Source organism: Felis catus, chromosome A1 (genome assembly GCF_018350175.1).
Source record: "Felis catus isolate Fca126 chromosome A1, F.catus_Fca126_mat1.0, whole genome shotgun sequence".
Taxonomy (NCBI): domain Eukaryota; kingdom Metazoa; phylum Chordata; class Mammalia; order Carnivora; family Felidae; genus Felis; species Felis catus.
In genome coordinates, this window is record NC_058368.1 from 94,520,209 (window position 1) to 94,533,748 (window position 13,540).

General features: G+C 41.8%; 1 protein-coding gene across 7 annotated transcripts in view; it reads left to right on the forward strand.

The window, feature by feature from the left end:
• Window positions 1–13,540, forward strand: part of LVRN (laeverin) — a 74,780-nt gene that overhangs the window by 43,288 nt on the left and 17,952 nt on the right. For all 7 annotated transcript variants that reach the window (XM_045057766.1, XM_045057763.1, XM_045057770.1 and 4 more), the window contains exons 8-15: window positions 667–732; window positions 838–903; window positions 1,121–1,293; window positions 3,358–3,434; window positions 3,800–3,939; window positions 7,346–7,401; window positions 10,954–11,107; window positions 12,983–13,077. In XM_045057766.1, the coding sequence (XP_044913701.1) occupies window positions 667–732; window positions 838–903; window positions 1,121–1,293; window positions 3,358–3,434; window positions 3,800–3,939; window positions 7,346–7,401; window positions 10,954–11,107; window positions 12,983–13,077 (827 nt within the window). The remainder of the gene's footprint in view (window positions 1–666; window positions 733–837; window positions 904–1,120; window positions 1,294–3,357; window positions 3,435–3,799; window positions 3,940–7,345; window positions 7,402–10,953; window positions 11,108–12,982; window positions 13,078–13,540) is intronic.

The window sequence follows — 13,540 nt, forward strand, 5'->3', positions numbered from 1 at the left end:
TTTTATTGAGTGGGTGCATTTCAGAAGAGGTATATAAATCAATTCTCATCTAGCAAACATTAACCAAGCCTATTTTAGGTGCTCAGTACCATCCATCATTATAAAAACACTGAGACAACTTGCTGCTTTTAAGGAGAACCCTTCTGTTTGGTGGAAATTTATTCTTACCATGTAAATATCTCAGCTTAAAACATGTTGTGTATCCTGAATTCTTTTTTTTAAAATGTTTTAATGTTTATTTATTTTTGAGAGAGAGAGAGAGAGAGAGAATGAGAATGAGAATGAGAATGAGCAGGGGAGGGGCAGAGAGAGAGGGAGACACAGGATCCAAAGCAGGCTCCAGGCTCCAAGCTGTCAGCACAGAGCCCGCCATGGGGCTCGAACTCACAAACCGTAGATCATGACCTGAACCGACGTCGGGTGCTTAACCAACCGAGCCACCCAGATGCCCCCTGAATTCCTTATATGTAGGACATTTGTTCACTTTTTACCTAGTAATTAGTGACAGTCTACTATTTTATCAGCAATTTGGGCATAACCCAAACATTCAACTCAAGTCCACAAAGCAATGAGGAGAAAAGCCCAGAATATTGCTCATCAGAATGGAATGTGTTGGTATTTATATGTTGAATTTGTTCAAATGATGGGCTGTTTCTTATGTCTTAGGGAGCATCTTTGGCCCGAATGCTTTCTAGCTTTCTGAATGAGAATGTATTTATCAGTGCACTCAAGGTGAGTTTGCAAAATTGTTGTTACTTGGCAGGAAGTAGACCTACATGGTTTTGGCATGTTATTTATTTTAACCTTGGCTTTTCCATTCTTCTATTTTTTTTACAGTCATATTTGAAGACATTTTCTTACTCAAATGCTGAGCAAGATGATTTATGGAGGCATTTTCAAATGGTAATTGTCCTACTTCCTGACTTGTGTTGAATGAATGAATGAATGAATACACTAAGGATTCATTCACATATAGAGTTCAATAGGGTTCTGAATTTGGCCCCGAAGATCACCCACTGGGAATCACTGCATAGATGAGGAACAGAATAGCCAGGTAGTTTCTTTTAGGCAGAAGATTTTGATGGTAAATATCTGCTCTTGTGATGATTTTCCAAAACAGGTCGTAGACGACCAGAGTAAAATTCTTTTGCCAGCGCCAGTAAAAAGCATAATGGACCGTTGGACACACCAGAGTGGTTTTCCAGTCATCACCTTAAATGTATCTACTGGTGCCATGAAACAGGAACCATTTTATCTTGGAAAGGTTCAAAATCAGACTCTCCTAACCCACAAGTAGGTACATTTGCTTCTCTGTACTCACCTTCCTTGGGGGTAGAGCTCTCTGATCAAATGGAAAGCAGCCTGCGGGTGAGGAAGCATATAATTCCAGCTGGGTACACACTCTTCTGCAGAGAGGCTCTGGGATGGCAACTTCATGGTCCATGCAGGGTGTTGTTCCTGGGGTGCTGGGATGAAGCAGAGCCCATGATGTCCTGAGCAAGGCCAGAGACCTGTGCTGAAGGGTTCAAGGCAGTGCCCCTCCCCTGGCATTTAGGATGACACCAGCAGCCAGTGCTTTGGGGGTTATGTATTTTATTCGTCCTTCAGACAGAAGGAATGCATTTCCTCAGGATTCTGGGTGAGAGACAAGAAAGTAGAACCATGCATGACCTCATGTTAGTTGAGAGAAAAGGGGATCCTGCAGCACAGCTGTCTCCTTTTCCCTAGAAACAGAATTGAACGGTCACTGCATCCTTGAGAAATCATTCTGTGCGTGTCCGCACGTACACCTACATGTGTATTTATCACCATGCCTATAATATTAGAATGAGGGCCTTTAGATCCCCTGACACCTGGGTTTAAATATCAACTTCCCCAAAATTCAAACCTTAGGTAAGTCTAATTTGAAAAATCTCTTGAGTTTTGGTTGCCTTAGCTGTAAAGTAAATGTGAGAGCATATATCCCAGGGGACTGTTGTTAAAATGAAATGAAAAAATGAGTATAAGGCAGCCTAGCGCCCATCTCTTCCCCTATTTCCCTTCCCTTCCCTCTCTTAACTTGTTGGAGAATGTTCCAGGGTGTTTGATAAAGTTCTGATATTCACTTCTCACTGTGGTGAGTTAGGGGTACACACGAGGGAGTAATTTTCAAACAGCATCACTGTGGAAGAATCATCGTCTTCTTCCTCTAAAACCCCAGGAGAAAGAAAGAGGAGAACTGAAGTTCCCTCACCACGCTGCTATTCTGTGACTTGCTTTTTTTTTTTTAAGCTTTTATTTTAATTCCACTTCGTTAACGTCCCGTGTTGTATTAGTTGCGAACCTACAATACAGTGACTTCAACACTCCCATCCATCACCCTGTGCTCATCACGGCTCTGTGACTTTTGAGAAGATGTGTGCCTTAGCAATTAGATCAACACACCCTCGTTCAAAGTCTTTTGAGAAACCAGGCTTGTGAGCGTTTGAGCCAGATGGCAAGTCTTGCCCAAACTCCGAGGAGTGTGACTCTTCAGATGACTAATGTCCTCCTCGTGGTCATCAGCTTCCTCCAGGTCACGTCTACCAATGTGGGAAGAATGTCGGCATTCAGTAAATATGAATAATCTGGCTGATCCGTGCTGAACACTTTTCAGATGGGGAGAAAGCTTGAGGCAGAAAAGCATTTTGAAATGTTTGTCAAGCTTTTTCTTCTTAAATTACTCTTGGCCTCTCTTGGCACGGATGGATTTGGGTCTGTCTACAGCATTTGGACAACCCCCCCAGTGAGGCCAAGTAGCTGTAATTTAATATAAACAGGCCTTGAGAGTTTCAGATACAAAAAAAAAGAAAGCTTCAGATACAAGATAGTCTTAGTAGCTACTTTAAGTTGTAAGAAAAAGTAAAGAAGAAATAAAAGAGTAAACAGATGGTCAAAGCAAAACTGGCTTATAAAAACAACATTGAATGGGGTCGCCTGGGTAGCCTAGTCGTTTAAGCGTCCAGCTTCGGCTCAGGTCATGATCTCACAGTTCAGGGGTTCCAACCCCGAGTCGGGCTCTGTGCTGACAGCTGGGAGCCTGGAGCCTGCTTGGGATTCTATGTGTCCTCTCTCTGCCCCTCCCCTGCTCGTGTGCTCGCGCTGTCTCTCTCTCTCTCTCTCAGAAATAAATGAGCATTGAAACAAAAATTAAATAAATAAATAAATTAAATTAAATGAAAACCACATTGAATAATCCTAAGAGCAAACCCTTGCAGATCCAGAGAAAATGACCAAAGAATTCGGGTTCTGTCTGTTATTTTATCATCTCATTTAATATTGGCTCAGTTTATATCTTATCTGTGAGAATAAACTGATTTTTTTTTTTTCCCACATAAGCGACACATGGATTGTACCTATTCTCTGGATAAAAAATGGAATCACACAGTCTCTAGTTTGGCTAGATAAAAGCAGCAGTAAGTAACACATTTTTAAAATATTTTCACATACATGCATGAATATATATTACCCACACACACATATATCAAGGAAGGGAATAAAATTTTGAAGCATATAGCTTTTGAAAAGCTGTCTTGCTTTAAAGTAAAATGTTATATCATTCTGGTTGAACACGGAGCCATAAAGAAAAGTTTTAAATCAAAGCCATTACTTCTGAAAAAATATATATGGTAAGATCAGTATATATTTTAGAATTCCTTTCTCTTTTTTTTTGTTGGATTTACTGGGTTTACTATTTAGGATTAAGAGGATATAGTATAAACAATTACTGGAATATTTTTTAGATGGACCATTTCATACTTTTCCCATATTCCTTTTGTAGAAATATTCCCTGAAATGCAAGTTTCAGATTCTGATCACGACTGGGTGATTCTAAATTTGAATATGACTGGATATTACAGAGTTAACTATGATAAAGTAGGTTGGAAAAAGCTAAAACAACAGCTTGAAAAAGATCCTAAGGTAAGATTATTTTATGCCTGTTATTAAATAACATTAATATTGCACTCTGGAGTCTTTTTTTTTTTTTTTAAGGTATCTATTTTGAGAGACAGAAAGCATGGGAAGGGTAGAGAGACAGGGAGAAAGAGAGAATCTCTCTGCAGTGACAGTACAGAGCCTGACCTGGGGCTCAAACTCACAAACCATGAGATCGTGACCTGAGCTGAAATCAAGAGTCAGAGGCTTAACTGACTGAGCCCCTCGGACGCCCCTAGAGTTAAGCGTTCATAAACCTGTCTGGTGGGAGGAACTCTACCCTCACTGCCACCTCTCACACCATGCCATACAGGACTTTTTCTCCCTCATTCTTAGAAAGGGGAGGTTTGGGTTGAACGTAGTATTTTTGAACATTAATATCATTTTTCTACAACAATTTTACGTTTCTAGGTGAAAATCAGAATACATTTTCCTATTAACTATTAGTTTTGTGATCTTAGACAAGTTACTTAAATGCTCCGTTTCCATATCTTCACTTTAAAATAGGAATAACAGGGGCACCTGGCTGGCTCCATCGGGAGAGCATGTAACTCTTGATCTCAGGGTTGTGAGTTCAAGCCATACACTGGGTGTAGAGACTCCTTAAAAAAAATATTGAAAAAAATAAAATGGGAACAATATATTTCTGTTATGTATCACAAGGATTAGAGACAACGTGGGTAAACATATGTTTAAAAATCTTAAGCCCTTAATGGGTACTCAGTATGTGCTAGAAAGTATTAATTCTTAAAAAATCATATTCCTGGGGTGCCTGGATGGCCCAGCCAGTTAAGCATCTGACTCTTGGTTTCAACTCAGGTCATGATCTCATGGTTCGTGAGATCCATGGGCTCTGCGCTGACAGCACGGAGCCTGCTTGGGGTTCTCTCTCTCTTTCTCTCTCTCTCTGCCCCTCCCCTGCTATCTCTCTCTCTCTCTCTCTCTCTCTCTCTCTCTCTCTCTCTCTCTCTCAAAACAAATACACTTAAAAAAATGTGTGTATACATATATGTATACACACATATATATATATTCCTACTCTCCCTCAGGGAAGTTAATTCACAAAATATCAATAGAATCTAACACCACTTTATCACAAAATAGAAGTCATTATGGAATATATAAATATTAAAATGTTGGCTAGGTCTAATCAGTCAGATTTTAATTGGTTCCATGAAACCAAATCTCCATTGGTGCAGATGGATGCTGCCGTAGGGGTCTACGGAGTTGGCTCTGCTGCGAAACCATGGGCGGTTCGTTGAGATGGCCTTGTTCAAGCTAGAGTGTTCACTGGAAGATATCTTTGGTGTCTCTGTCTTTGAAAGCTCTCTGAGACACAGAGCAGAAGACAAAGTACAGTATATTGGTGGGGGTTCTGCATCAGGTAGACTGTGTTCATCGATCACCAGATGTGCAACCTTGGGCTTTCTTTTTTTTTTTTCTTTTTTTTTTTTCAACGTTTATTTTTTTTGGGACAGAGAGAGACAGAGTATGAACGGGGGAGGGGCAGAGAGAGAGGGAGACACAGAATCGGAAACAGGCTCCAGGCTCTGAGCCATCAGCCCAGAGCCTGACGCGGGGCTCGAACTCACGGACCGCGAGATCGTGACTTGGCTGAAGTCGGATGCTTAACCGACTGCGCCACCCAGGCGCCCCGCAACCTTGGGCTTTCTTATCTGGCGAGTCATGCCTCAGTTTTCCCATCTGTATTATGACGTTTGAATAGACCAACCTTAAAGGGTTGGGAAGATCAGATAAGGTGATACATGCATTGTTTAACAGAGGCCAGACACAAGCCAGGCCTACAGAACATAGTAAGTTTTAAAAATTATTATAGGGCTTTTGAATAAGACCACACAATCCACTCGTAAGAAAATTTTACTTTTTTTAAATTTGTTTTAACATTTATTTATTTTTGAGAGAGAGAAAGAATGATTGCGAGCGGGGTGGACGAGCAGAGAGAGAGGGAGACACAGAATCCGAAGCAGGCTCCAGGTTCCGAGCTGTCAGCACAGAGCTGGATGTTGGGCTCGAACTCACAACCACGAGATCGTGATCTGAGCTGAAGTTGGAGGCTTAACCGACTGAGCCACCCAGGCGCCCCATAAAATTTTATTTTTAAATCGTTTTCAAGGGTGCCTAGCTAGCTCCATGGGCTATGTGTCTGACTCTTGATTTCAGCTCAGGTCATGATCTCTCAGGCGTGGGATCGAGCCCCATGTCGGGTTCCATGATGGGTGTGGAACCTGCTTAAGATTCTCATTCTCTCTCCCTCTCTCTTTCTCCCTCTCTCCCTCCCTCTGCCCCTCCCCTACTCATTCTCTCTCTCCCTCCCTCTGCCCCTCCCCCCGCTAATTCTCTCTCCCCCCCCCACTCCTCCTCCACTCATTCCCCCCCCTCAAAAAAAATCTTCCAGAGTAGCTACATCCTTATTGATTTCTAAGGGCACCGTAAGCTACGGAGACAAGGTCATCCCGGTCTAGCAATGATTTCTTGAAACCATTGTAGGCTTACTTTTTGAAAAACTGAGGTCAGTTATTTCTACTCTGTAATTGGGGAGCAAATGAAACAGCATGTCTGCCATTAATATTAATTTAGAAAACCTAAGTGTTGTTACTGCCAGAAAAGAAATGAGAGTGCTACCAGGGAAAGATTGAAGTCTGGCTTGCTAAGAAGTTCAGAGAGATGTTGTAAAGATTGATTTTTCTGGGACCAAACTTGTGAAAATGTGTGAGGTGTGGAAGGAATTCTATAGGAGGCTTTGGGCCCCCTCAGGCCACTCAAGCTGTGACAGAGTCCTGTGGCCGGGCAATGCCACGGAGCTCAAACAGAAGCCTAAGCAGTTAGGTTGGCAGTCGACCCCTGCCTTTTCTGTGATTCAAAGGGCTCTGTTGGTGGATTGGGTCAAATTAGGAAAATCTTGAGAAGACAGGATCCTGCTTACCAGATACTGTATTCGATACTGTATTATCAACATGATGCTAAATAATATTTGCATAAGGCTTCCTGTGCCTAAAAGCTTCCTGACAACAACTTGGACATTATAATACAATTTAATGTACACTTTCTGTTTTGGAGAGCCTTTTAAACATGGCCTCCTGTTTAATTTTCTAACATGCCGTTTTTCGGGGAGTATTTTGGCAAAACGCTCGACCAGCTGAAAGCCTGATGATTGATGTCCAGAGGGATCATTTAGCAAAACCAGATGCATAATAAATAAATCATGGGGACTATCCTTAGTAATTAGCATTTCTCGGCACACGAGCCAATTCACGTGAAAGTGCTTTGTAAGCAGCGCTGATTCTGAAATGCTGTTACTATTTTGGAAATTATTTTGGTACTAAAAACATGTTCTCATCTCTTTCTGCACATATTTGGGTCTCATTTGCAGGCCATCCCTGTTATTCACAGACTGCAGATGATCGATGATGCCTTTTCTTTGTCGAAGTGAGTATATTCTCTTCTCTCATGGTTTTGTTTTGTTTGTTTTTTTTAACATTTATTTATTGTTGAGAGACAGAGAGACAGAGCACAAGCAGGGGAGGGGCAGAGAGAGAGGGAGACATAGAATCCGAAGCAGGCTCCAGGCTCTGAGCTGTCAGCACAGAGCCCGACGCAGGGCTCGGACTCGTGAACCATGGGATCATGACCTGAGCTGAAGTCGGACGCTTAACCCACTGAGCCACTCAGGCACCCCTCTTCACTCATGGTTTTAAAAGTGTACCTTGAGAACTTTATAAAAATAAACAAATAACCAGATCAGTATGAAATGAAATTGGTTCTTCACTGTATAGAGGGCCTAACTTACTAGGATTAGGATCAAATTCCATGGATACAGTGGAATTTTATAACATAAAAGTTGCTGGGGTATGCAACAGCGTGGATGTACTTTGAGGCCATCATGCTAATGAAATAAGCCAGTCACAGAAAGGCAAGCAGCTTGTGATTCCATTTATAGGAGCTACTTAAAGTAGTTAGAAGCACAGAGACAGAAAAGGGGAGGGTAGTTTCCCCGGGGGCCACGGGGAGGAAGAATGAAGAGTTGGTGTTTAATGGGGAAGGAGTTTCATTTCTACAAGATGAAGTGCAATTTGACATTAAAAAAAAAATTTTTTTTTAGTGTTTATTTGAGAGAGGGAGTGAGAGAGAAAGAAAGAGAATGAGGGAGGGGCAGAGAGAAAGGAAAACACAGCATCTGAAGCAGGCTCCAGGCTATGAGCTGTCGGCACAGACCTGGACATGGGGCTCGAACTCACAAGCCATGAGATCATGACCTGAGCCGGAGTTGGATGCCTAACTGACTGGACTACCCAGGCGCCCATAATTCAACATTTTAAAGTATTTTTTTTTATTTTTTTCCCAACGTTTATTTTTATTTTTGGGACAGAGAGAGACAGAGCATGAACGGGGGAGGGGTAGAGAGAGAGGGAGACACAGAATCAGAAACAGGCTCCAGGCTCTGAGCCATCAGCCCAGAGCCTGACGCGGGGCTCGAACTCACGGACCGCGAGATCGTGACCTGGCTGAAGTCGGACGCTTAACCGACTGCGCCACCCAGGCGCCCAATATAATTCAACATTTTAAAATGAACCCCTTAAAGGAGAAATTTTAGAAGGATGCAGCAGAGAAGATGTAAATTGAAAAGGTCACAGAATTTAAATATTTATCATAAATATTTATAGGATTATCACAAAAAGTGTAAGAATCATTATTTTTTAAATTTCCAGTAAGAATAAAATCTCAGGTAAAAATACAAGTGATTTGGGCTTAGCACTTGTAAAGGCCATTAAATATTAAAATGGATAAATGTAGGAAGAGCGTAGATGCATTGGTATTTTTCTGTGATACTGTAAATTAAGGAAATAGCTAACATACCCCCCCCAAAAAAAAGAATTGCCTGAAATAAATACACAATCAACTGAGATTTTGAAATGAGTTTTGTTACCCTAGGCTGATGGCCATAGGTATAATTTTAATGAGATATGGCCTATATTTTAGTATCCTACAGAATTACATTTTATCTTTATCGCACTTATTCAATATAAGATGTGCTAAGTATTTCAACAGGTAGATTAATATGTGCTCAGAATTTAAATTTTCAGACAATACAATTGAGGAGTATACATGATAAGTTATCCAGTGTGTTCTCTCTTTCTTTGGCCTGTCCTGTTTCTTAAATGGATATCTATTTATTTTGTCCTTCATGCCTTTACCACTTTCCCCTCTGACCTATGGCACATGCCCTTGCCCGCTGCCTCGCTGACACCTCTCTCTGGGACATCCGTGACTTTGAGACTTTTGACCACATCCTCTGGGAAACTTCTCTTTTGTCTTCCCGAGACTGGGATATGCAAACCCGGTTCTCCTCCTATAGCTCACGTTTCTCCTGCTGCCGTGAGCATCCTTAAGACCAATCACAGTTATGGGACACCTGGGTGGCTCAGTCGGTTAAGCGTCCGACTCTTGATTTTGGCTCAGGTCATGATCTCAGGTTTGTGAGTTTGAGCCCCGCATCAGGCTCTGTGCTGACAGCACGAAACCTGCTTGGGATTCTCTCTCTCCTTCTCTCTCTGCCCCTCCCCCGCTCTCTCCCTCTCTTCTCTCCCTCTCTTCTCTCCCTCTCTTCCTCTCTCTCTTTCTCTCTCAATCAATAAACTTAAAAAAAAAAAAGAACCATCATGGTTCTTTTCTCTCACCTTTCTCTTCTGGTTTCCATGATCGTTTTTATTCTGTGCACGTCCAGTGCCCAGCAGATACAAGGTGATCAGGAAAGCCTTGTGAAAGGATCACGACTCCGCCTGTCCCCTCCTGTCTTCTGTTTATCCCGTGGTCATTTACACTCAGGATTTCGGCCGCTGCACTTTATTTCTGTCTCTGAGTTGCTCCTGTTATCAATTTCTCTCTGTCGAAGTACCACTCTACTTCCCATGGCCCAAACTTGAAGACTCAGAGATATCCCGGACTCCTCTCTCTCTCTCTCTCCATCTGCCATCTAGCCACCCTGTCTTATCTATTTGTTGCTGAGGATGTCTTCTGGATTCTCCCCTGACTTACCAGCTCCACTGCTTCCATGCTAAGCCAAGTACACGTCTTCTTTCACTTAGCCGGTTACATGAGCCTTAGCCTTCATTCAGTTCCTTTCAATACCATTCTGTCTCCTTCGGCACTGTAGCAATAAAGTTTGTCGGCAACAACTTCCTGATGTTACCCCAATTGTTGAAACGCCTTCTCGCCACACGCAAACTCTTGGTCCTGACATTCGAGGTTCCCCGCAGCTTTCATCCACCTGGTCTACTGGCCCTCCCCCTCTTGACTCCCCACAAAAGAAATTCTGTGCCTCAGTTGTGTGGTCTGCCCATCACACCAATTCCTGCTTTATCTTCTTAGTCATATGCTACCTTCCACTTTCTCTCCCACCATTTCCATCCTATCCATCCTTCATTGCCCGTCTCAAGTTCCTCCTCCAGGAAGCCTTCCCTGACTTTTCCATCACATGCCTGTGTTTTCCTCCTCTACTTGATTCTGGGACTCATTAACAGCTTCTTCTGCAAAAGTCTCAGCTAGCTCTTGACTGAAATAGTAAGTTCCCCACTGGTAGACAGTTGTGTCCTACATACCAGTTTATGTTCCCACAAGTAGCTGGCAGAGCATTAGAGAATGACTTCTAATTAATACTTGCTGAATGAAAATTATACTCTCGTAAGAACGCATACTAAATGTGCAAGTATTCTTTTGCCCGATGAGCCGTCCAACATTTGGCCTGGATTTTCCCATAGCCTCCTAGAATTTGGGCACTTGAATGTACCAAATTGCAGTGGAGGGCCTGTCAGCATGGGTTGGCTTCCATTTATCAGTGAGATGGACCCTCGACCCTCTAACTTCTTCATTTCACGTACCTTGTTGAGATCAGGCATCGAAGCATGGAACAAATATGGAAAGTGTGCACATTATTTAGCAAGTGGAGGTTTTTTTGAGCGTGTATCTTTTTGAACCAAACAGAAACAATTATGTTGAGATTGAAACAGCCCTTGATTTAACCAAGTACCTTGCTGAAGAAGATGAAATCATAGTATGGTATGCAGTCTTGGTGAACCTGGTAACCAAGGATCTTGTTTTTGATGTGAACAACTATGATATGTACCCATTATTAAAGGTAATCTCCTTCTTTGTTATGGGGTTTGGACAAAAATCCTCTCTTCCTCTTTCTGTATCTAGACAGCATCTGTGAAACACATCTTTCCGGAATTAATAGTCTATTCGTTCCATATATACATTGGTTTTCTTAGGGACGGCTGGTTATTCTTAGAAGAAAACACTTTAGTCATAGACCTGATCTAGGAGTTGAGTGTGAGAGAACTTTGGAAAGGCCTTTAATTCTTGGTGAAGTAAAAGGTGCCCTAAGAATCCAGGAGTGGATGGATATGGTATGCCTTTTCTCTTATAACAACTATTTTCCCAAAAGATTGTTAGTCAAACAGAAAGGCTTTTTCTTTAATGTTTATTTTTGAGAGAGAGAGAGCACATGCATGTGAGTGGGGGAGGGGCAGAGGATCCAAAGTAGGCTCCCCACTGACAGCAGAGAGCCCAATGCAGGGCTCAAACTTGTGAACCAAACTCAAGAACCATGAGGTCATGGCCTAAGCCAAGGTCGGAAGCTCCACCGACTGAGCCATCCATGCACCCCTAAACAGAAAGACTTTAAAAACCCCATACTCATAATTGAAATACTCTGATTTACAGGACTAGCACTTAACCAGAGAGGTATGTTCCAGAAAAAAAAAAAAAAGTGCAGGTTTTGAAGCTGCTTTTGATGTTGGCAAGTGAGAGAGGGAAATTGGAATTAATGAGACAATGACACACCATCATAACTGAAACAATATAAAAGGAGGAAAGTTCCATTATTAGATCTTAAACAGTGATCAGAAGAAAGATGGCCCAGGGAAGACCAAAGCAACAGTTGGGGAGCAACCGTTTGGAGAGGTAGGGACCAGAAACAAACCAGAAAGTTGCCACGTGATAATGCCAAGTGAGCTTCTGGGGGAGGCTGAGGGCAAGATCACAAATACCTCAGGGGCCCAGGCTTTGCTTCTTCTGCTGTCCAAAGTGCTGGTGGAAAGGTCCTTGAACGTGGGCATGGTGACCAAGGAAAGAAGTCACTTAACTGTTCATGGCATCAAAGTGGCTTGTTGATAATATCTGATGCCTGGTTCTGGGTAAAGAAGTAAAAACTAGTATTTGTTTTTAAAAAATTTCAATGAAAAACATCTACTTTGTTCTTAGGGATATCTTATAAATGGGTAACTTTTTTTTAAGGTTTATTTTATTTTTTGAGAGAGAGAGAAACTGAGCATGAGCAGGGGAGGGGCAGAGAGAGAGGAAGACACAGAATCCGAAGCAGGCTCCAGGCTCTGAGCTGTCAGCACAGAGCCCAACATGGGGCTCAAACTCACATGTGAGATAATGACCTGAGCCAAAGTCGGATACTTAACTGACTGAGCCACCCAGGCTCCCCTCAATAGATAACTTTTATAATCTTATTATTCATCAGCTGATAGAGCAGTTGAAGAAACTTTATTTCAGACTCAGGGCTTAAAATGGTCCAAAGCATGAATCCGTTTTTATTTTCTTGGAGGTGTAAATACTAAGCATGGAGATGTTAAGGTAGAAAGTTTAGTAGTTTAATATTTTTTACATTTCTTTCTCTATGTTCCAGGTGATATTAAGTGGTAATAATACCTGATATTTATTGAGTTCCTACGTGCCAGGCAATGCATTCACATATGTAATATTGTTTTGTCGTCCCAAAGCTGTGCTATTGGTATTCTTGTCCATTCCATTTTCCCAATCAGGAAACTGATGTAGAGAGGTTACAAAATAAACCAGTTATACGTTTAGTAACAAATAAAGATAACTTCTGAAGACATATCTGTCACTTCTCTACTAATGTCTTTTCGGACAAAGAGAAATATGATGCAAATCCAGTGTTGCAAGCCAAAATTAACAGTAGGTTTTTCCTTATTGTTTATAGAAGTATCTGTTAAAGAGACTTATCTCAATATGGAATATGTATTCAACTGTAATTCGTGAAAACGTGGCAGCATTACAAGATGACTATTTAGCCCTGTAAGTATTTTTGGAGCAGTGATAATTCAATAACAAGATTTGTATGAATAGATAGGCTCCCAGATTCATATTAAAAAGATCTGGACACCTATGATTTCACTGAGAGATTGTGTATGCAATTTGAGAACAGTAGCTCTGGGACTGGTGAGCTACATGTAGCCTAATAGGAAATAATAGTTTGGGATCTTAATTTATTTGCAAAGCACACGCGTGTAGACACAGAAATTTATAGCTCTAGACTGTCAACTCTGAGGCTGCTGAAATATCCGAGCCATTTACTTGTGAGCATGTGTAAGTATTGCAAATGGTTTTCCTATCATTGGTGTGGTGAGAGGAGTAAGCAGGTTGTCCTGATGGTCTGAGAAGGAGGAGTGAAAGACAAAATAGGGCTGCGGTACCCCCGGCCTCCCTGTGACCCAAGGTTTGTAGGGGAGTTAGGGGCTTCTAGATTTAGAGAGGGAAT